Below are 21,263 nucleotides of genomic sequence, written 5' to 3' on the forward strand. Positions count from 1 at the left end.
ACCCCATACGCATTGGAAAGGTTAATAATATTTCTGTGAAAGTTTCCATTCATATTTGAGAAAGAAGGCACTACAATTCGTTTAGTCCAACATCTTAGTCGTTTTGAAACAATATAAGTGTATTTCTCCTATTACCGCGAAGCACTAAGCATACACTACACTAGCAGCATCCACTTGTAGAGCCTATGCTCGTTGTTTTGCAGTAGCTTTGCAGGGCGCACTAATCGAGTGCCTATGTACGAGTAGGACGCTTCATCAGCGATTGCTTTTGCCCACACTCTGTGTCGTGTTGCTTCCGGTGAAGATGGACGTCAATGATCTTTTTCGAAAACTAGGGGCAGGTGCTAAGTTCGACTTTAAAAAGTTTGGAAAAGATGCCGAGCGATTCAAGGTGAGTAGAGCTTTAAAAAGCTGTGACCATGCAGTCCATGTTATGACTATTTGTGGTACGGAAGCGTGCATTGAAAAAAAAAAACCCTGTCATCTTTGAGACAAGCACGTGCGAGATCTATAGCGAACAGGGTAAATAAATAAGCCTCTCTGTCCTTTGCTTCTTTCTCAGTGGTGGTTATACCAAGCAGCGTAAGTGTATAAGTGCAACCGAGAGGACGCCGTAGTTAAGTTGTAACAACAAAGGCACATACACGGAAATGCAGACGAACTAATCTGAAGTGGAATAAATTGTAACGTAAGTCAGCACGGTTGCAGTAAATTTGTCATGGTGTTTGTCACATGTGTAACAAGATTCAAATGTACAGTTGTAATGAAAAGTTAACATTTACTGCAAGAACGATATATATGTCAGGATAGTGCTGGGCTTTCAGTAATTTCTTATAAATATTATTTTTCTGTGACAGAATGATTAAACAACATACATCTTAAGACAATGAAAGTAATTTGGCACACAAGTTTTAATTTATTGTGAGTTTTCTGAAACAGAAAGGGTCAAATATATACATAAGACGCACCCAGTAGCTGATTAAATGTTCCTTGGCATGTTTCACCTTGATCAGATACTTCTGGTAGCCATTACTGCTAATTCTGGTAGAATTCATGTTGGATATTTAACTACTCTTCTTGGCAGAATTGTTACAGTTCAAATTTGTTGGTTTCCTGGCACAGAACTGACATTTAAACACAGTCCACATATTTTCAGTAGTGTTGAGGGTAAGGACTTTAAGAAGGCATTCCAGCATCAGCTTTGATGTTTGTTTAGTGTTGTTGTCCTGTGGAACACCCACTTGTGTTTAAGTTTCAAACCTTCTAGCTGCTAGTTTGAGGTTATGCTGAAAAATTCCGAGGTAATACTCCTCATTCATTATTTCATTCACTTTGTGCAGTGCACCTGTTGCATTAGCATCACAACTGCCCTAGCTTAATAGTTGGAAGTGTTCTTGGTTAAATTCTTCACCTTTTCTCCAACAAACATATCTCTGCATATTGTGATCTGGCAACTCAATATTTGTCTTATCTGATCATAAAACATTCCTCCCGAAGGCTTTTTCTTTGTCCATGTGATCAGCCACAATCTTTAGTCGAGCTTGATGGTGTCTTGCAGGGGCCTCTTTCTTGGATGGCACTCTCTTGGCCAGTGGCAAGGTAAACTTTGCTTGACTGTGGATTGTTGCACTGATGTTATGACAGCTTTGAGTTTGTGGTTCTTAGATTGTAACTAACCATCCAGAAAAATTTTTCTCTTGTTTGAAGGAAACAGTTGGGTCTTTTTCCAGACCTTGTCAAAGTGGCTTACAGCTCCTAGTAACATGTACTTAAAAACAGTTATTTGAACTGAAGATCTTGACGTCTGAGGTTGTTTAGAAATGTTTCCAAGAGACATTCGTGACTTGTGTAAATGTACAATCCTCTTTCTCATGTCTACACTGATCTTCTTGGACTTTCACATTCTAATGTGTGTTTTTCAGTGCAATGAGTGCTTTCAAACCCTTTTATGGCAACACAGAGAAGTTATCAGCTGTAGTCAATCACTAAGAAGCAGTTAACACGCACCACTTAATAATCTAGGTACATGTATGTATAATTTGAACCCTGTGATAATTACAGATAACTCACAATAAATTTAAACTTGTGCACTAAATTTCAGTTTTTTTTATATTTTGAGTAAACATGCATGCTCTTCTGCCACAAAAATGTAGAAATTATTGAAAGTTCAATACTATCCTGACATACAGTACATGTCTGTAATTTTAGTGTATGTAAACTTTACACGCCAAATGTAACTGAAGTACAAGTATACAGTACATTATGGAAACACATTATATACAATGGTAGTAAGTAATATCAAGGTGCACAAAAATACAATAAATACATTAATCAGTATGATAGTGCATATAATTGCACTCATGTCCTTTACTTAGTAAGTCTTTAAAAGTAGACATAAATCAGGTTGGACTGTGCCTTCACCTCTGGGAATACAGACGTGTTAGAAGTTTACCAGCATGATTGCTATAGGAAAAGAAAATGACAACAAAAGGGATAATACATTTTATGTTGTGGCTTAAGGTGGCGTAAGGGGTTTTTAGAATAGCATGGTAAGTATCAAAGATGGCACTGTAGTAATGGGCCAGATTTCTCTCTCTAGAAGAACATTTTCTTGGCTGCTAAAATCTGGGGAATCTAGAAACAAGCATGGAATGGCTGAAGTCAGTCAAGATAACTGTTTAGTCTGGGTATTTATTCTTAATTGTGGAAACTGAATTTCAATAATAACATATGCTTGAGGGGGACCAAAACCCTGATGAAAATAACTGATAAAGATGGAAGACTAAACAGTTAACAGCTGTTAATCCTCAGATATGTCAGATTGGAAGAGTAGGTTGGTAACAACAATGTGACATTGGTGCTCAACAGATTGGCAATATAGAGGCGCATTCCACCCCAGTACATTTTTATTATACCAATCAACTCTGCAATATAGGAAAAGTGATGGGCTCATCATAGATCAAATCTTTCAGCCTAGTCACAATAGAAACAAAAAGGTAATAAGTGAATAATTTGTTCTAATGCTTCAAGCAATTAAATCTTATCCATTATCTTTAACAGTGATTATACAGTTAATATACCCGAAAGAGAGCTCTAGCTTTGCAAAGATGCTCTTTTTCTTACATACTAGCGGCATGTGCAGTTCCCGTCGCTTAACTTTGAGGGTTGGGAAAGACAGAAAATCAATATGGAATCATTCATCGTAATTGCAGAAGATCAGTGCAGAAATCTAAAAGAGACAATAACAGATTTAAATATATGGACATTAGTACTAATTAAATAACTCTAGCCACCTTTACATAAGATGTTTGCTTAATGTGCTTCCTGCAAATGTTTTTTTTTTTTTTTCTTCTTATAAAAAAACTGGCTTATCCAGTTCAGATTCATGGAGCAGTTGATAGCATAGGGTGCAAGGAATGATCCAACTGTGGGCAGAGTGCTGGGGACTCTGACACACACCCAGTTTGAAATCACTATGTAATATGAGAAGTACCATACATCTTTAGAATATGAGAGAAATCCTCTTGACATGGAGACAAGATGCGAAGTTCATACATGACAGAGTTTGAACCCAGGACTCTGCACCTGTGAAGTAATAGCTGAAACCATTGTTCTGGACTCCATACATATGATTGATCAAAGTAAAAATAATAAAACTGATTCTCTTTCACCACGGGTAAAAGCTTGAACAGTAGAGGCGCACAGTGAATATACAGAATAGTTGACCTTTCAGCGTAGAGACAGGGCACAATGAGTCTTGACATCAGAATTTTGCAATCTTCTGTTGTCAGTCATTCTATTTCCATTATATTTATTATTTTAATTGTTTTTCTTGAGCAAATGTTCACATTTATGCCAGTAAGAAATTTATTGTTTATATTAGTTAATAAGTCTAAAGTACATGTTTAATTTAATTTATTGTGTAAGTTAACTAAGTTTACCATATGTTTATCTAACTACTAATAAAAAAGGGAAAGATGTAGTAGCCCAGAAAATAAACTGAGGAAAAACAAAATCAAATCATTGTCTCTCTTCTATTTTCTCTTTTTATAGGTGATCAAATCTAAGGAAAGCAGCTTATCATTTAACCTATCAAGGATTAACTTTTTTGGTGCAAAAGATGGTGGGACTAGCAAAAATCAACAGACAGACAGCCCAACGAAAGAACCTTTGGTATCTGATGAACATCCAGTTGTGAAGAAGAGGAAGAGAATACAAGAAGAGAAATCATGTTCTCAAGATACTTTTAAAGGTTTGATGTTTCAACATATTATTCTACTTCTGTTCTAGTGCAGGGTTGATAGCTGAGCAAAATTGCAACTAGAACTGACAGAAATATTAATGTATTTTTCCCCAGTATAAGAAGACGTATTCATGATTTTGTTGATTTACTTGCAATATGTTACAGAATTTACATTTATACTGGGCCACAGTGTGAATAATGCATACTCCATCCATCCATTATCCAACCCGCTATATCCTAACACAAGGTTATCTGCTGGAGCCAATCCCAGCCAACATGGTGCACGAAACAGGAACAAACCACGGGCAGGGCATTAGCCCACTGCAGGGCACACACACCAAGCACACACTAGGGACAATTTAGGATCACCAATGCACCTAACCTGCATGTCTTTGGACTGTGGGAGGAAACCGGAGGACATGGAGGAAACCCACACAGACACAGGGAGAACATGCAAACTCCATGCAGGGAGGACCCGAGAAGCGAACCCAGGTCTCCTTACTGCGAGGCAGCAGCGCTGCCACTGTGCCACCGTGCCGCCATAATGCATACTGTATTATCATTTTTGTAATACTATACGCTTCATAACAAAAATAAAAACCTAAATAACTCCCCAAATATATGGGGGAGTTATTTATATATTTCCTGTACTGAATTTGTTACTGTTAAGCACATTTATTGATTGGCAAGGATTTCGGGAATAATGTAGGTTGAGGTTTGAAACTTGAAAACTAACATCTTGAATCATTGAGGATAGATAAAAAGCTTTGGAACAGACTTGTATCTTTTTCTTTCTTTTTTTTTCCTCTTTCCTTCAATAGAGGGTATCTCTAAAACAACAGCATCTCTTGAAAATGATGGAATAATGTGGATGTCATCACAAAAAGAAAAGAGCAGTGATGCAGAAAGCAAAAAGAAAAACAAATCCTCTTGGAAGAAGTTGAAACATTTGCACCAAGAACAGGTAAATTGCATGACCAAGGCTAATATGGTGTTGAATTTCTTAATATTTCCTTGTGTCTCTCTAAGTGTTCCGCCTACTTAAGTGGCCATGGTTGTGTTCTTGTACAGTATGTTTTCAAGTCTGTTTTTGTCATACAATTTGCACATGCATGTTTCATGAGTCAGGAGGTATGTGATGCATGTGTCATTTGCAGTAGTTGGAGGAGTGCAGATATCTGGGCTGACAGCATTTTGTCTCCATGCACAAAAAGAATTTCTATTTACTGAAAGTATGAATTGGCATTAATGATGCAGTATATTTCATACAGATTTGGCTACTACTTATTTGTAAAATTTTACAATTAATAAATGCATGAAACATATTTTGCAGTGTCTCAAATTACCCAAAATAAAAACCAGTTTGCCTTGTCTGGACAGTGTGTTCATCGTATGCCTGAAACCAGTTTATTTATTTTTTCTTGCCTTGCTGTTTGGGCAGCAAACTTTTTTTTTTGTAGTCCATGCCTCGGTGACTTTGCACATGATTTTAATGAACTGTTACCACTGTTTTCTAACAACATGATGATAGGTAGCATGAGTACTAACAACTTCAGAAAGATGAAGGTGAAACCTTAAGTACAGTTAAAAATGTGGGGTTGGTGGTTTACCTTCGTACATTTTTAACATTATTTAGGGTTTTCTCAACGTAAAGTAAAATTGGTCAGTTTATTCTTTCGCAAGAAATTGCTGAAGAAATTCCTGTAATGCATAATTACCTTATTTTTTATACTGCAGTAATAAATAACACAATGCAAATAATAAACAGGCATTACTACTAAATATTTATTGAATATTTGCTGTTTTTGTGTTATGTTTTTATAGTAGTTTTAGGCTTAACAGCGTTACTATTATTCAAGTACTCTATATGTAAGCTTTTATGAAATACTTCCAGAACAACGATTAATAAGGCTATATTTAAAATGACACATGCGTCACATTACTTTCAAATATCACAGTAACATCTTTAGCTGATTAACAGTGTAACCAAGTTTCCATATTGACAGAAAACAAAATACCCAGCGGCTGTTAGCTAATTTGTTTTTGTTTGTTATTTGTTTGTATTTCCCAAAAACAAATTTTTGGACACAACAATATGAAACTTAACATATGTTTGCAGAACCATCAAATGACAACACTTTCGCCAAGTAGTGCAAGAATAGTTCAAAAACCTGAAGAATTTCTACTACTGAGACCATTCAAGGGCATTATAAGAACTTTTATTTTAGCAGCAAATGCACAAAAGACAGCTGTATGGAAATGCTTTATGGCATATGTTTAATGTCTAAGCTGAGATATGTGTTTAAGTTTGTTTTGTAACATGTGGTACCGTGGATTGTTTGTCTCTTTTTATTGGATTTTCTTTGTAAGGAATCCATGAAGAACTTGGCAACAAACATTTACACATATGACTGGAATGACAGCTTTTAAACATGAATTGTAGTAAAAATTATTATGCATTATTAATTTCATTAACATGTCTAAAGTTTATTTCCTCTTTTTTTTTTTTTTTTTTCTTTCCTAGATAAATCGCTTGAGGCATGAGCACAAAATCTACATTCATGGGTCAGACCTTCCAGATCCTGTAGCCACTTTTGAACAGTTGCAGAAGGAATACCAGATCAGTCCAAAGATAATGAAGAATATTCACGAGGCAGGTTTCCACAAACCTACACCTATTCAGATGCAGGCTATCCCTGTCATGCTTCATGTAAGTAACATTGAACTCTTTGTTGAAATTTTGCCATTAAATGTAGCATTGCATTTACTTTTTTCTTTCATCTTGTATTTGCTGAACACTAGTCTGCCTTGGATTTTCAAAAGGGTACATTATTAAGTAAACATCATTTTAATGCCTGTCTATGGCAAAAGGTAAACTTGGCAGACATGGCAGTAATGACCCTATGATATTACAAAAAGAAATTAAATTAAACTAGAAAGCTACGTGCAACTGTGATTGATGGCTGTGCAGTGATTTGGTAATATATTACAGTATGTTCATTATTTTTCAGTTATAGCAAATTTTGTTGAAAGTTTTGCTCTGTGCCAATGCACTATTTTTATGTCAAGCTATATTTAAATTTTAATTACTATATAAACAATCAATCCAGGTTCCCATTTGCAAATTTCAAATACTGTATACTGAAATTAAAAAGAAAATCTGACTTTACTTTGCATAGCACTTTTCACATTGACCTTCACAGTGCACAGTGTACTAGTCAAAGCAGCTAGCCAATCTGGTAGATCTATGACAAGACTCTTGCTAGGAATTTCCTAGGTTGGTGTTATAACACTGTTTGCCACAGGTGAAGGTAAATGCATGGACCAGCTCTTGTGAAGTGTGATGCTCAGCTCGTATTTAAACTTTAATACATCCTTCAAAAATAGTAAAAATGCAGTAACATGTATTTGCATCCTTGGTGTTTCATATTTCAGTCTGCACTGTCAGACATTTCTAGTCAACAGTGTTGTATTTCTCTGAAATACATTTGTAATTTAAGTACTTTATACAAAACAGTAATATATCAATCAATAGATAAATAAATAAAACCATGATCTTGACAGAGAGCTATTTTTGCCTTCTAGTGTTTTTACTTTTAGACTAAAAAAAGAAATGTGCAGTTACTGGGAAATTTTTTTACAAACCATTTTGTGCCCTTATCACATTTTCTTGGATGAATGGTTAATGTGCAATTGATATAGAAACAGAAGGTTGCCTGGCTGCCTATAATCAAATTATTTTATTATAAAATGTCATTTTCATAGCAGTCATCTGTTTTAATATAAGCATTGTTTAATAGATTCAGAAATAAGAAAAACAGAAAAACTACAATGGGCTCCCGAAACTGAATTTAGGCATCAGTTGGCAGCAGCAATGTATATATTTTTTCTAGTCCGTGAAACCTCAACAATATCACGCGGATGGATGTTAAACAGCTTTCTTTATGTATTCCATATACGTATATAATTTTGTTGTTTTTTTTCCTGTTTTAACAGAATCGTGAAGTTCTAGCATGTGCTCCTACTGGATCTGGGAAAACAGTGGCTTTCTGCCTGCCTATCCTTGCTCACTTAAAACAACCTATGAATAAAGGTTTCCGTGCCCTAATCATTGCTCCAACAAGAGAGCTGGCAAGTCAGGTATGATTAGTTGAATAAGATAAGAGTTTTCTGAATTTGCATGGGAGTTTTTGAAGTAAGTTTAATATGATCAGTATATCATGCATATTAAGATAAAATATTGTATAACTGCTATTGTGCCCGGAGTTCAATTTTACTAAATGCTACCCTGGAACGTGCTCCTTTATGACCTCAGTAAGGCATGAGGTTTGGTATTTTTCAATTCTAAGCAATATTTTTATAATCTAAGAATTGCCTTGGGAAATTATTTTTTATGTTTTGAGTGAAGCTTTTATAAGTGTTAAGAAATGGCTTATTTTAAACTGTAAAAACAGGTACAGTATTTTTTTTTATTTTATAAGAAATGCTTGACTTAAGATCACATGGCAATTATTTGCCATGATTATGAAAAAATAACTGTCTTAATAAATACCAAACATGCCCTTTGATATGAGATGCTAAAGATTTTCTTGTTGAATGTTTTCAGGTGGATTATAATTATTATTATTAAAATAATTCTTATTTTACAGACCCACCGGGAGATGGTAAAACTGTCCCAGGGTACAGGGTTCAGAGTCCATACAATTAATAAAGGAGAGGAGGCTGCCAAAAAATTTGGCCCAAAGTCATCTAAAAAGTGTGGCAAGTATTGTTGTGTCCATTATTCATCTTCAGGAACCAGTACATGTGTAGTATTTATATATTAATAATGCATTTTAATATTTTTCAGTGCAGAATTAATGATAATGTATTAAGTGTTGGAAGCTTGTGTGACTTTATTTGGTTTAAACTTACTTCTTATTGATGTAGTAGAACCTTGCTCAGACAGATGCTTATCTCCCACAGACTAATTTAATAATTACTGCTGTCCATTGTAAATGTAAATATTGGTCTTCAAGATGATTTTTTTTAATACAAAGAATACTCGATCATGTCCAGGTTCATTTTAGCTGAAATGGAGTGATATAATTTCTTGTGTTTTTAAGGAACACCTTGCTGCAGCTACAGGTTTTCAGAAATAGAATCTGAACCAGCTTGTGTCATTGTGAACACAAACTGAGTGTTTCATCACAGAATAAAGTATTGAAACCAACCATTTTTCTAAATCAGAAATGTTGCACTTGCACTAAAATTGAAGTCTCCTCTACTTTCCATATGTAGAGTACAAATAGTATGCTGATATCATGTGGAGCAAAGATAACCTATTTTAGGTCTAGTATTTAATTATTTTCCCCAGGTTTTCAGCCCAGGTGCTCATTTATAACAGGTTTACAGTAAAGGGATGCTGAAATATAAATTTGGGTATCAAAAGGTTTTGAGCCTGAACCAATATTAGAAATGCCAGTAAAACCAAACAAGTATTTTTAATATATTCCCAGTGAACACAAGTATACTTGTAACATTCTTGTTCTTTTCTGAAAACCTCAAAAATTAAATGTTTTGTCTTGCTTATGCAATTACTTTTCTGTAGCTGGCTTGACATCTTCATCATTGTCATGGTGCATCCCACATACGTAGCCCTTCAGATTGGGGAACAGGTACTAATCACATAAGGTCAGATGGTTTATGTATCCACAATTTTTCAGAATAGCCTTTGCAGCTTATGCAGTGTTAATGGAGGCATTGTTGTAGGGATGATTTGACAGCTTTCCATAGATATAGTTATAGAGAAACATAAATACAAACAAAATACATATAGCCAAGAAGCTATCAGTATAACTGACTTGAGTATTATACTACAACGACAAGTCATGTAGTGTAATAACTAACACAATGTAAGTCAACTAAGTGGCAGTGGCACTACCAATAATCACATTGTTATTAACATAACGATAATACAATATCAACCATGTTCTTAAAGTATTGAAACACAATAAAACACAACAGTTTTATATATGATACAGTTAAAATCTGGCTTGATAAAATTAACAAGGTGGTTTTACAGCTTTTCACGTCTAATTTTACATTCCTTCCACACGTTATACGTTTTGTGCAAATCCAATCTTTCCAGTATTTAAATATAATTTTATTCGCATAAGATGATCCAAATGAGTAACGTCAAGCCTGTTTCGTGTTTTCACTTTAACATTATTCATGAGGCTAAAATCTCATTCACAATCAGCACTGGATGCTTGAAAAGTACAGCAAATATCGATTAACTTTGCGAGTGAGCTAAATTGTTCATCATTTAAAGTTACTCCTGTGATTTCAGGTAGTGAATTTATGGTAGCAGATTTCATTTTCTCTCTGATCTGAAATTTTAAGTCATTGTATTGAGTAATAATCAACTCATCATTTGTTGTATGTAACAAATCTTTATACTTTACATACAGTTCTTTTATCTCTTTGACACCAAAATCAAATGCACAGTTTTTCAAACCTGTGGGATTAAAAGCTGACCAAAATTGTAGTTCACCTGCTGGAAATCTTACCTTTAAGTGATCACCAACTAATCAATCGTATAAACTGTGTGATTTGTCTTGTGTCAATGCCTTCATTTTCACTCAAAATGTGCTTGGCTTTTTTATTCCAGTAAACATTCTCATCCAGATATTGTGCTTCCAATTTACAGATTTTAGAAAAGCAAAATTGATGTGCTTCAATTGGTGATAAATTACTTTGTTGTAATAACATGGATAAATGAGCTAATTCGGTTAAAACATAATTTGCTGTATACAGAGCAATCTGATCTAGTGGATCTCGTAATGATTTCAAAACATAATTACAAACAGGATCATTGCAATCTTGCACTTGTTCTTCACAGTATGCAGCTAAAACATCAAGATTTTTAACAAAAGCACTGACAGCAAAGCGACATGACAACCAACGAACTTCATGAATTGGTCGAAAAGAAATGACATCCATATCATTTACATTTGTCAATTCTTCAAGTGCACCTTTTTCAACTGAAAATCGACTAAATAAAGTATAAACAGTACGCAACAGTATCTCAATATTTTTAAACAAACTAACATCCTTCCATGAATCAGTAATTACCTAGTCTTCTCGGTGAGCAACACAGTGCTGTTCAGCAAGATGAGGAACCGTTGCCTTAAATAAAGCGGCCAATCCCTTCCGACGGCCTAACATAACTGATGCCCCATCAGTCGTTATCATAACCATGCGGTTCATATCGAGTCGATGATCAGTGTAGTATTGTCTTATTGCTGCCTCAAGGGCTGAAGCATCACATGCTGTTAGCTGAATGATCCCACTAAAACCAGTTTTGTAATCACACAAATTTGTTGGATGATATTTAAAGTAGATGATTAGCATTTTATGTACTGTTATGTCAGTACTTTCATCAACCATGAGCGTGTGGAATGATGCAGCTCGAAGTAATATAATGTAATATGTTGTTTGCAACCACTTCGTTGATTGCTTCAACAAACTCAAAGACGTAGTTCTTACTTCGCCAACTGTCTGGTATAGAAACATTTTCCCATATGGTCGTAAATCATTTGCACTGACAGCATTGAAACGTTAATCCTGATGGCAAGAAGGACATTATCCATTAAGATTCGAACTGGCTCCTCTTTTGATCGCTGGCGCTTGTTATGCTCGATTCGTTCTTCTCGCTCATTACTTGTTTCAACCAGAAGACATTTCAGGTCGATTCCACGCGAGCGATTGTACAAAATTTCAACATTTTCTATGTGAATACGCGACAATAAATGTCGTTTACAGTATTCAAGCTTCTACGTATTCCAGCACTTTCCGGTGACATATTCGTTGTCTTTGTTAGCCTTATTACTTGAACTAGCAGCACAGAACTTACACTTAAGTCCATTCTCGTCCGAGTATTCGTATATGCAGCCTAATTCAACTGCAACATTCCTTGAATCTGGCGTATCTGTGGTTACTTTTAACCATTCAGGCTTAAATGAATCTCGCGCTTTCTTATTTTGCATGTCTTTACCACTTGTACAAGCTTTTCTCTTCAACATTTTAAAATATCGACACAGAAGCTGTTAATTTACCGAAATCGACATGAAAACTGTTCATTTAACGCACAGTTTTCATGTGTCTAGAGAAAGCGAACTGAGTGAAGTACAGTAGATAGTGCAGCGAACTAGTCACTCAATGAAATAAAATGTGATAGCTAATATGGCTCGCTGGTTATTTAAACTGATGATCTGTGCGCAGGATAACAAAATGACTGCTTGGCAGGTTTACAACTAGCTACAACAGCTTAGAGGAAACATTGATTACAACATGAGCGAATACATCCTTCTCATTCCTGCTTAATCCAGTCAAGGGGTGTTGGGGGGCCAAAGCCTATCCAAGCAACACTGACTGCAAAGCAGTAACCAACCCTAAATAGGACAGCAGGCCCATCACTCACTTACACACCCACATATACAATAGCATGATGTCAGTTTAAATTTGCCAGTCAACTAACACACACATCATTGGAGATGTGGGAGGAAAAAAATTGAGTTAGTTTGTGACAGTTTGTTCTTCATTAATAAAATTTACTTTGCAATTGTAATATACACACAGAATCTGTCTTAGAAGGAGGAGTTTCAAACTCATTCTTAATCGCTATGTGAATTTTTGAAGTAGATACATATACAGTGGTGTGAAAAACTATTTGCCCCCTTCCTGATTTCTTATTCTTTTGCATGTTTGTCACTCAAAATGTTTCTGATCATCAAACACATTTAACCATTAGTCAAATATAACACAAGTAAACACAAAATGCAGTTTTTAAATGATGGTTTTTATTATTTAGGGAGAAAAAAATCCAAACCTACATGGCCCTGTGTGAAAAAGTAATTGCCCCCTGAACCTAATAACTGGTTAGGCCACCATTAGCAGCAATAACTGCAATCAAGCGTTTGTGATAACTTGCAACGAGTCTTTTACAGCGCTCTTGAGGAATTTTGGCCCACTCATCTTTGCAGAATTGTTGTAATTCAGCTTTATTTGAGGGTTTTCTAGCATGAACCGCCTTTTTAAGGTCATGCCATAGCATCTTAATTGGATTCAGGTCAGGACTTTGACTAGGCCACTCCAAAGTCTTCATTTTGTTTTTCTTCAGCCATTCAGAGGTGGATTTGCTGGTGTGTTTTGGGTCATTGTCCTGTTGTAGCACCCAAGATCGCTTCAGCTTGAGTTGACGAACAGATGGCCGGACATTCTCCTTCAGGATTTTTGGTAGACTGTAGAATTCATGGTTCCATCTATCACAGCAAGCCTTCCAGGTCCTGAAGCAGCAAAACAACCCCAGACCATCACACTACCACTACCATATTTTACTGTTGGTATGATGTTCTTTTTCTGAAATGCTGTGTTCCTTTTACGCCAGATGTAACGGGACATTTGCCTTCCAAAAGTTCAACTTTTGTCTCATCAGTCCACAAGGTATTTTCCCAAAAGTCTTGGCAATCATTGAGATGTTTCTTAGCAAAATTGAGACAAGCCCTAATGTTCTTTTTGCTTAACAGTGGTTTGCGCCTTGGAAATCTGCCATGCAGGCCGTTTGTGCCCAGTCTCTTTCTTATGGTGGAGTCGTGAACACTGACCTTAATTGAGGCAAGTGAGGCCTGCAGTTCTTTAGACGTTGTCCTGGGGTCTTTTTGACCTCTCGGATGAGTCGTCTCTGCGCTCTTGGGGTAATTTTGGTTGGCCGGCCACTCCTGGGAAGGTTCACCACTGTTCCATGTTTTTGCCATTTGTGGATAATGGCTCTCACTGTGGTTCGCTGGAGTCCCAAAGCTTTAGAAATGGCTTTATAACCTTTACCAGACTGATAGATCTCAATTACTTCTGTTCTCATTTGTTCCTGAATTTCTTTGGATCTTGGCATGATGTCTAGCTTTTGAGGTGCTTTTGGTCTACTTCTCTGTGTCAGGCAGCTCCTATTTAAGTGATCTCTTGATTGAAACAGGTGTGGCAGTAATCAGGCCTAGGGGTGGCTACGGAAATTGAACTCAGGTGTGATACACCACAGTTAGGTTATTTTTTAACAAGGGGGCAATTACTTTTTCACACAGGGCCATGTAGGTTTGGATTTTTTCTCCTAAATAATAAAACCATCATTTAAAAACTGCATTTTGTGTTTACTTGTGTTATATTTGACTAATGGTTAAATGTGTTTGATGATCAGAAACATTTTGTGTGACAAACATGCAAAAGAATAAGAAATCAGGAAGGGGGCAAATAGTTTTTCACACCACAACTGTATGTGGTTTTTGTTTAATCTAATTCTTTTTATTACTCTGACTTACGTGAAGCTTGAATCTCAAGTTGGATGAAATTAATACTGTAGTACAAATAACATTGAAGGATTCACTGATATATTTTTTTTTTTTTAAATGTCTGCTCTTAATGTTTTTTTGCTTTTATGTTAAAAACGTAATTAAGCAATGTTTACCTTTATTAGTTTGTAGCCACTTAATGAAAGAGGTGTCCCGCTGGCATATTTCAAAGTTGTTTGTGTGTGTTGCAATAAACCCACAACTTAATCAACAGCATTGTATTTTTACTTACCCAAGGATCTCCTCTTTCAGATAATTCATAAGTTTACATGTTGCTTGCATTATTTCATTAGTAAAATATGTGATTTGCACATATATTATATCAATAACGGCATACTGCACGATAATGTGCAGTGAATACACTTGACTTGAGCATTCATAGTTTTCATACTCTTTTTCTCTGTACGTTTACCATTCATTTGCTCAGAGGTTAATGCGCTTGCTGCTTCCTGAGCAGCCCTTCTTTTCTCCACCCTAGTGGCCCACTTCTTCTTTTCTTTGTCGGCATCATTTAGCAGTAAAACTGATTAAATGTGTTTACGTTGCAATTACTTAGTAGTTTTTTCTTAATTTTTCACTTAAGCTGGCACTTAAGTCTTCAATCTGCTTCAAGAATGATTTAAGATATAGAGAGTCAAGGGAAGTGACGGCGAAGGTGGTAGGGATGAGAATGGCGCCCTGCTGCCCGCTGCCATGAGTTGATTCGACAATAAAATAAAAAGATGAATAACCTTGGAGGTCAATCATCATCCCGAAAGCAGATAGTAGACGTCACATAGTATGTGTGTACCAAAGTTCAGGTCAATAGGTTAAATGGTTTGCGAGCTCCAGGTGATTTAAAATCCAGGACAGACAAATGGACAGCAACAATAGCGTGTTATATAAGAAGATATGCCAAGGCAAGCAGTACAGCACTGCCGAATAAATCTGCATTTATCAGAGGTCCCACCTATGCCATGCCATATGCAGTAAAAGACTCCTTATCATTGGATAGTTAAGTTTCAGACCTTTTCAATGATGTATAGCTGTCTGTGATTGGTCACTTATACTACATGTCACAGCCAAAAGTCTGGAAATATATTACTTATGCAACAGGTAATCTTTATGCATTTTTGCATTGACACTTCTGTGAGAGTGTATGTGGATGGTTTGGTTGATGTGCAGTAAGTACTAAGGAAATTTGTTGTCGTTTTCTTCTTCAAAAAAAAACACATTTTGAGGATGTTCTAGAAAAGTTACAGAATGCTAGTAATATGGAATGTGAAGACCTTGAGTCACAGTTTAACTACTGAGAAGGACCCAAGGCTCTGCTTGATTTGTAAGTACTCCTTAGAATAACTTTAAAGTGTAACTGCATGCACTTTTACAGTTCAAGCATATGGGTTCAGGCACCATATCTGGAACGCTCTCTGCTGCACGTTTTTCCTGTGTCCATTTTCTTAGCAGTGCTCTTTTATTTTCAACCTCTTTGTGTACTTGCTTGAAGGCTTACGCGAGAAACCCTTTGATTGAATGTCACTGTACAAACTTGCATGGGAGAACCACTCTTCAATCAAATGTACTGTATTCGTATCATACTGCGCCATGCTGCTATTCGTAGTTTCATGTGGGGATCCCAGTCTCTCTTCTAATTTATCACTGAATCACACCGCACACACTTTCACAGGGTATTCACTTTCACAGGATATTTGTATAGTGCAGGGCCAAGCAGCTCCTTGCAGTTTTTTAGACGGACTCTCCACCGAGTGCCACTGATTCACTTAACTTTTACTTAATGTTTCTAAAAAAATGAAACACCACGTGTCAAACAGTTTAACTTTGTAGTGCTATGGGATATGACATCTAAACTTAGTACAATGATAGCTGACTGATCAGAGCACAAAAGAAAATTGATTCCATGGTTGTGCATCATAAATTGTCTTGGTTATGTACTGTAAAATCCAGTTTTTTGAAAAGAAATCCCTAATTTTAAAATTTAATTGATGTAAACAAAGGGTTTTAATCATATAAATAATGTATTTAAAAAATTTGGAACGTTATGCTCACTACTGTTCAGCCGTTTGCATCTCCTTTATTACATAAACAGAATATTAGCCATTTATTTTTGGGTATGTAATTTACACGCAATAAGTCCATAAAACCCCTTAGTGCGCAAGAGGTTAATGCAAACTCATCTACAGTTTTGGAGGTGTACAGAGACACCTCTCAAATTTGTAAATTGCCAGCTGTAGTAATTTTCACTTTGTCAGTGCTTAACAAGTGTTGCATACAAGTGTTGTTACTGTGAATTTGTTCTTGATCGCTGCTTCTTTTTTCTTTTTCTTTTTTTTTGTTGTTCTAGACATCTTAGTAACAACACCTAACAGGCTGATCTACCTTCTGAATCAAGAACCGCCAGGAATTGATCTTAGGAGGTGAATCTCAGAAAAATTTTGAATAATTGTTTTATTCTTTGAGTGATTTGATATGCATGCAGAGCCTGAACTTTGTTTGTTGGGGATGGGGCAGTGCTGAATGATGGAGGTTTTGGGGATTTCTCTCCAGTGAAAAAATGGTCGGATTTATATGCTTCATCATAGGATTTATAAAGAAATGGCCAAAGTGCCCAGAGATGATATTATAATGTGTTAAAGCAAAAAAATTAAATGTTTACCTTAGTTGTTTAAATGTTGACACTTTTACCAGTGTAGACTGAAATGCAAGTTTCCCACAAATCATCTACCTGCATAAAACCTATCAATTTCTTAGCTGTCATAAGTCAAGAATTTATTTTTGTAAATGGTCGGATTCCATAATTGAGGTAACTGCTTGCTGAGTTGGAACCATGAACACTGCTTTGTATTTCCTGTTTTACTGTGGTTCCTTAAATAAATGACTAAATCAACATTAATAAACTGGATGGCTTATTGAATAATCGAATCACTGGTATGTAAGACAGGTAAAACAACAACTTTTTGTGTTGTTCCCTGTATTGAACTTCTATTCAACTCACTTCATTATACTCTGTTACACTGGGTTAACTGAAATGTACATGCAAAATTTCATGAACATCCACTCTGCTGTTTTGGTTTTTGTGGTGTTGACCCTCCCAATGAAATGTGTGAAACTTCATAAGCCAGTATTTTAAATTGTGCTAAGGTATAGCCATTTTTGAGTGATGCATGATTTTTGTGTTGGTCCCACATCACACCATACCCAAACTAATCCTTGTTATTTGTATCAAATAATATAAGTGATTTGACATTTTTAAGGCTAAAGCCTATGTACAAATCCACTGAGCTTGACTGACTATAACTGCAGTTGTTACTCTTAACTGGAGACAGCGCCATTTTTGCTCCTTTGTCATTCTGATATGTGTTGTATTTTACTCAACATTTGTCGTGTTTTAGTTGTTATACTAATGAAAATCACTTTGGTTTCAAAATTTTAATGAGCTAAACAAAGTCAGCATTTGTTGATTTGTTTTCATCAGTGAAGTTTGCTGTTTTAATAGTCTTGCTGACATCATTGTATTACTTGATTTAATGTAATTCATTGTATTCTGGGATCAGAAAATCCTTAACGCAGGTTGCATTTGGCTTGGAAAGCTGCTGCCCGTTTTTTGGTTGGGGCAAGAACGTTTGATTGTGTTTCTTCAATATTAGCTTCTTTACACTGGTTGCCTGTTACCAGAATTGACTTTTAAAATTTTTTGCTAGTTTTTAATCATTACATGGGTATGCTACTGGCTGTTTATCTGAATTGTGTGTTTTACACCAGTTATCCAGAGAGCTTAGATCTACCAGTCCATTGTCTCTTATGATCCCTCGCACTAAGTGTAAAACTAAGGGGGAACAGGGCTTTTGGAGCTGCTGCACCTCATCTGTGGAACTCTTTACCTCATTACATTAAGGAGTCACCTTCAATTGAACTGTTTAAAACTAGATTGAAGACCCATTTTTGTTCTTTAGCTTTCAAATACTTTCACTGATACTGATGGTTGTCATCTTTCTATTTTTTAATTCACTGCCAGCTATATGTTATTGTACTTTATTTCTATTTATTTTATTTATGTTCATTGTATTTTTTAATGTAAAGCACTTTGGCTACAGCATTACTGATGATGTTTTAAATGTGCTGTATAAATAAATTGACATTGACACATTTCCCTGTGATTATTAGAGACATTTCCCTTGTGTTTCAAATTATTACAAGCTGAACTATACAAATGTCTGGCAGATGTACAAGTTCTGAAACATTAAATCATCTTTATTTTGAAGTTAATATATGGATCAGCTCACTCTGTCACCATTGCAAATTGGCCACCAATAAAGATAAACCAGTTAGTTCATGGATGGCTGGTTGGACAAAAAACTGCAGCCGTTTCCGTTACAATTAGGATATGAATACAAAGCTCCCATTCTTTAATTTAAATTAGTTATGGTACTGTATTAAAAAATTGTAAATCTTGGTACCATTTCTAACTCAGTCATGTGTGTGACGCTACAGGTTAAAACTATTGCAACTTACACCTGATTGGTCACATCATCACACATAATCATGCATTTAAATTGAAAGAGTATATTTTGCATTATGTATTCTGCTTGTTTTAATTTGGTTTGGGCTTTCGCGAAAAGTAATTTCAGGCTTTTCTAATGAATTGTCTTTTCGAAATGGGACTGTCATCCGGAAGGTGTACAGTTACTTTGTATTTAATACTTTTTCTGCAGTGTGGAGTGGATGGTAGTTGATGAATCAGATAAGCTGTTTGAGGAGGGGAAGACTGGCTTCAGAGACCAACTGGCCACCATTTTCTTGGCTTGCTCTTCCCACCTTGTGAGACATGCTATGTTCAGTGCAACGTTTGCTTCAGATGTAGAGCAGTGGTGCAAACTGAACCTGGATAACATGGTGTCTGTCTGTGTTGGACAGAGGTGAGAATTAAATCTTGCTTTCCCTTTTCACAAGTAGTGGTAATTTGCTCAGTTTACCTGTGTTTGGGATTCCAGTTTTGTTGTTGTGCTACAATTGTACATTAAGTACAGTAGACAAATGCCAGAAGGCAGTTTAATGGTAATCTTCATCTGCCTTTTGTTCTCACTAGAAATGCAGCCACAGATATGGTTGAGCAAGAGCTTCTGTTTGTTGGGACTGAAAATGGAAAATTGGTTGCAATGAGGGACCTTGTGAAAAAGGTGGGAGTTGAATTTTTAATTGTATCCTAATGTATCAGTTGTTAGTATGATACATGAAAACATTTCCTGGGTTAGATGTGGCCTGACTTATGGGTTGATTTTTGTTTTTTATATAGCATTTTTGCTTAACTTGTTTCTTCCATATCCCAACAGGGATTTTTGCCTCCAGTATTGGTGTTTGTACAGTCTATAGTAAGAGCAAAGGAGCTTTTCCATGAATTAATATATGATGGAATTAATGTTGATGTCATCCATGCTGAACGAACACAGCAGCAGGTATGTCTGCAACTTTTATTAACTACATACTGTATAACTTCTTAAACTACAGATCATTATGTAGCATACCAGCAACATAGTCAACACAAACAAAAGCTTACCACAAGTCCATGTGTTTGTTCAACAAAAAGTACTTTAAAAAGTAAAGGATGAATTTGACTACCTGTCTTTTTGGATCATGTTCTTCTCGATCATGTGAATCGTATCTTGTTTTCTGTAGAAGAATGTAAAAAATGAAGTCCACAAGCAGCCTTGTATTGGAAAAATCTTCTATTAGTCATAACACTGACAAGGATTTAGGTGCCATCAACACTCACTATGACCTATGATCTACACCTACTGTGTACATTGTCACAATATTAAGTATAGTACTTTCCCTTGATGTTTATAAATTACCTTGGGTTTCTTTTCAGTGTTCCTTTTAATTTATTAAGCTGTATGTGTGGGGGGGTGGGGGGGGTTAATTACAGTTTATTATTATGTAGCTAAACTTAAAATTTAGACTTATAAATATAAGATATATATGATATAGATATAGACTAGCAAAATACCCGCGCTTCGCAGCGGCAAAGTACTGCATTAAAATTTTTATTAAGAAGAAAATTAAACCTTTTTAAACTGAGGGAAAATATGCCAATAATTATTTGTTAAGGATCTCTTTGTATATCATGTTGAAAGTTCGGCCCTCCGGTTGTAACATGACCAAGCTGTGCGCTGAGCTTACTCTTGAGCATGTAACTTACAGTTGGCCAGGTGAACAGTAATCTTGTCTCAAATGTCACAGCTTGGATTGCTGCTGTCATAATCGTTTTGAGTTTCATGGTTTGTTTCAATTGCGACAGTATTTGCAGGATTTGTTGTGTTGAAGTGACATTTGGCATCTGTCAAGCGTTGTAAGCACACAACCGGTTTCATTGATAAAATCACACCCAGTTTTTGAGAGTTTAAACATTCATAAACATCAAAGTGTCCACTACTGAAATCGTCCCTTTTGAATCAAAGATGTTTAAGAGGCATTGGCGGTTGTCCAAAGGTGTAAACTATTTGGCCATTTTGGTACACTTGAAAGCGACAACCGAACAATTCAGCGGCAGCCATCAACTCACATGCAGAACCATAGGTGAAGGGCTTAAGCATTTCACTCTTCTAGTGCTCCTGTGTAGTATAATTATCTCCTGTACCGTCATC

The 21,263-nt window shown here is 35.9% G+C and overlaps 1 protein-coding gene across 1 annotated transcript in view; it reads left to right on the forward strand.

Annotated features, from left to right (window-relative positions):
• Positions 1-264: 264 nt before the first annotated feature.
• The window catches only part of ddx52 (DEAD (Asp-Glu-Ala-Asp) box polypeptide 52), a 38,318-nt gene continuing 17,319 nt past the window's right edge, over positions 265-21,263 (forward strand). Inside the window, exons 1-10 of the mRNA XM_039757261.1 lie at positions 265-391; positions 4,054-4,252; positions 5,065-5,207; positions 6,768-6,953; positions 8,240-8,383; positions 8,893-9,004; positions 16,967-17,039; positions 19,335-19,538; positions 19,709-19,799; positions 19,953-20,075. Coding sequence (XP_039613195.1) covers positions 305-391; positions 4,054-4,252; positions 5,065-5,207; positions 6,768-6,953; positions 8,240-8,383; positions 8,893-9,004; positions 16,967-17,039; positions 19,335-19,538; positions 19,709-19,799; positions 19,953-20,075 — 1,362 coding nt within the window. The 5' untranslated portion in view covers positions 265-304. The remainder of the gene's footprint in view (positions 392-4,053; positions 4,253-5,064; positions 5,208-6,767; positions 6,954-8,239; positions 8,384-8,892; positions 9,005-16,966; positions 17,040-19,334; positions 19,539-19,708; positions 19,800-19,952; positions 20,076-21,263) is intronic.

Source organism: Polypterus senegalus, chromosome 6 (assembly GCF_016835505.1).
Source record: "Polypterus senegalus isolate Bchr_013 chromosome 6, ASM1683550v1, whole genome shotgun sequence".
In the NCBI taxonomy this organism is placed as follows: Eukaryota; Metazoa; Chordata; class Cladistia; order Polypteriformes; family Polypteridae; genus Polypterus; species Polypterus senegalus.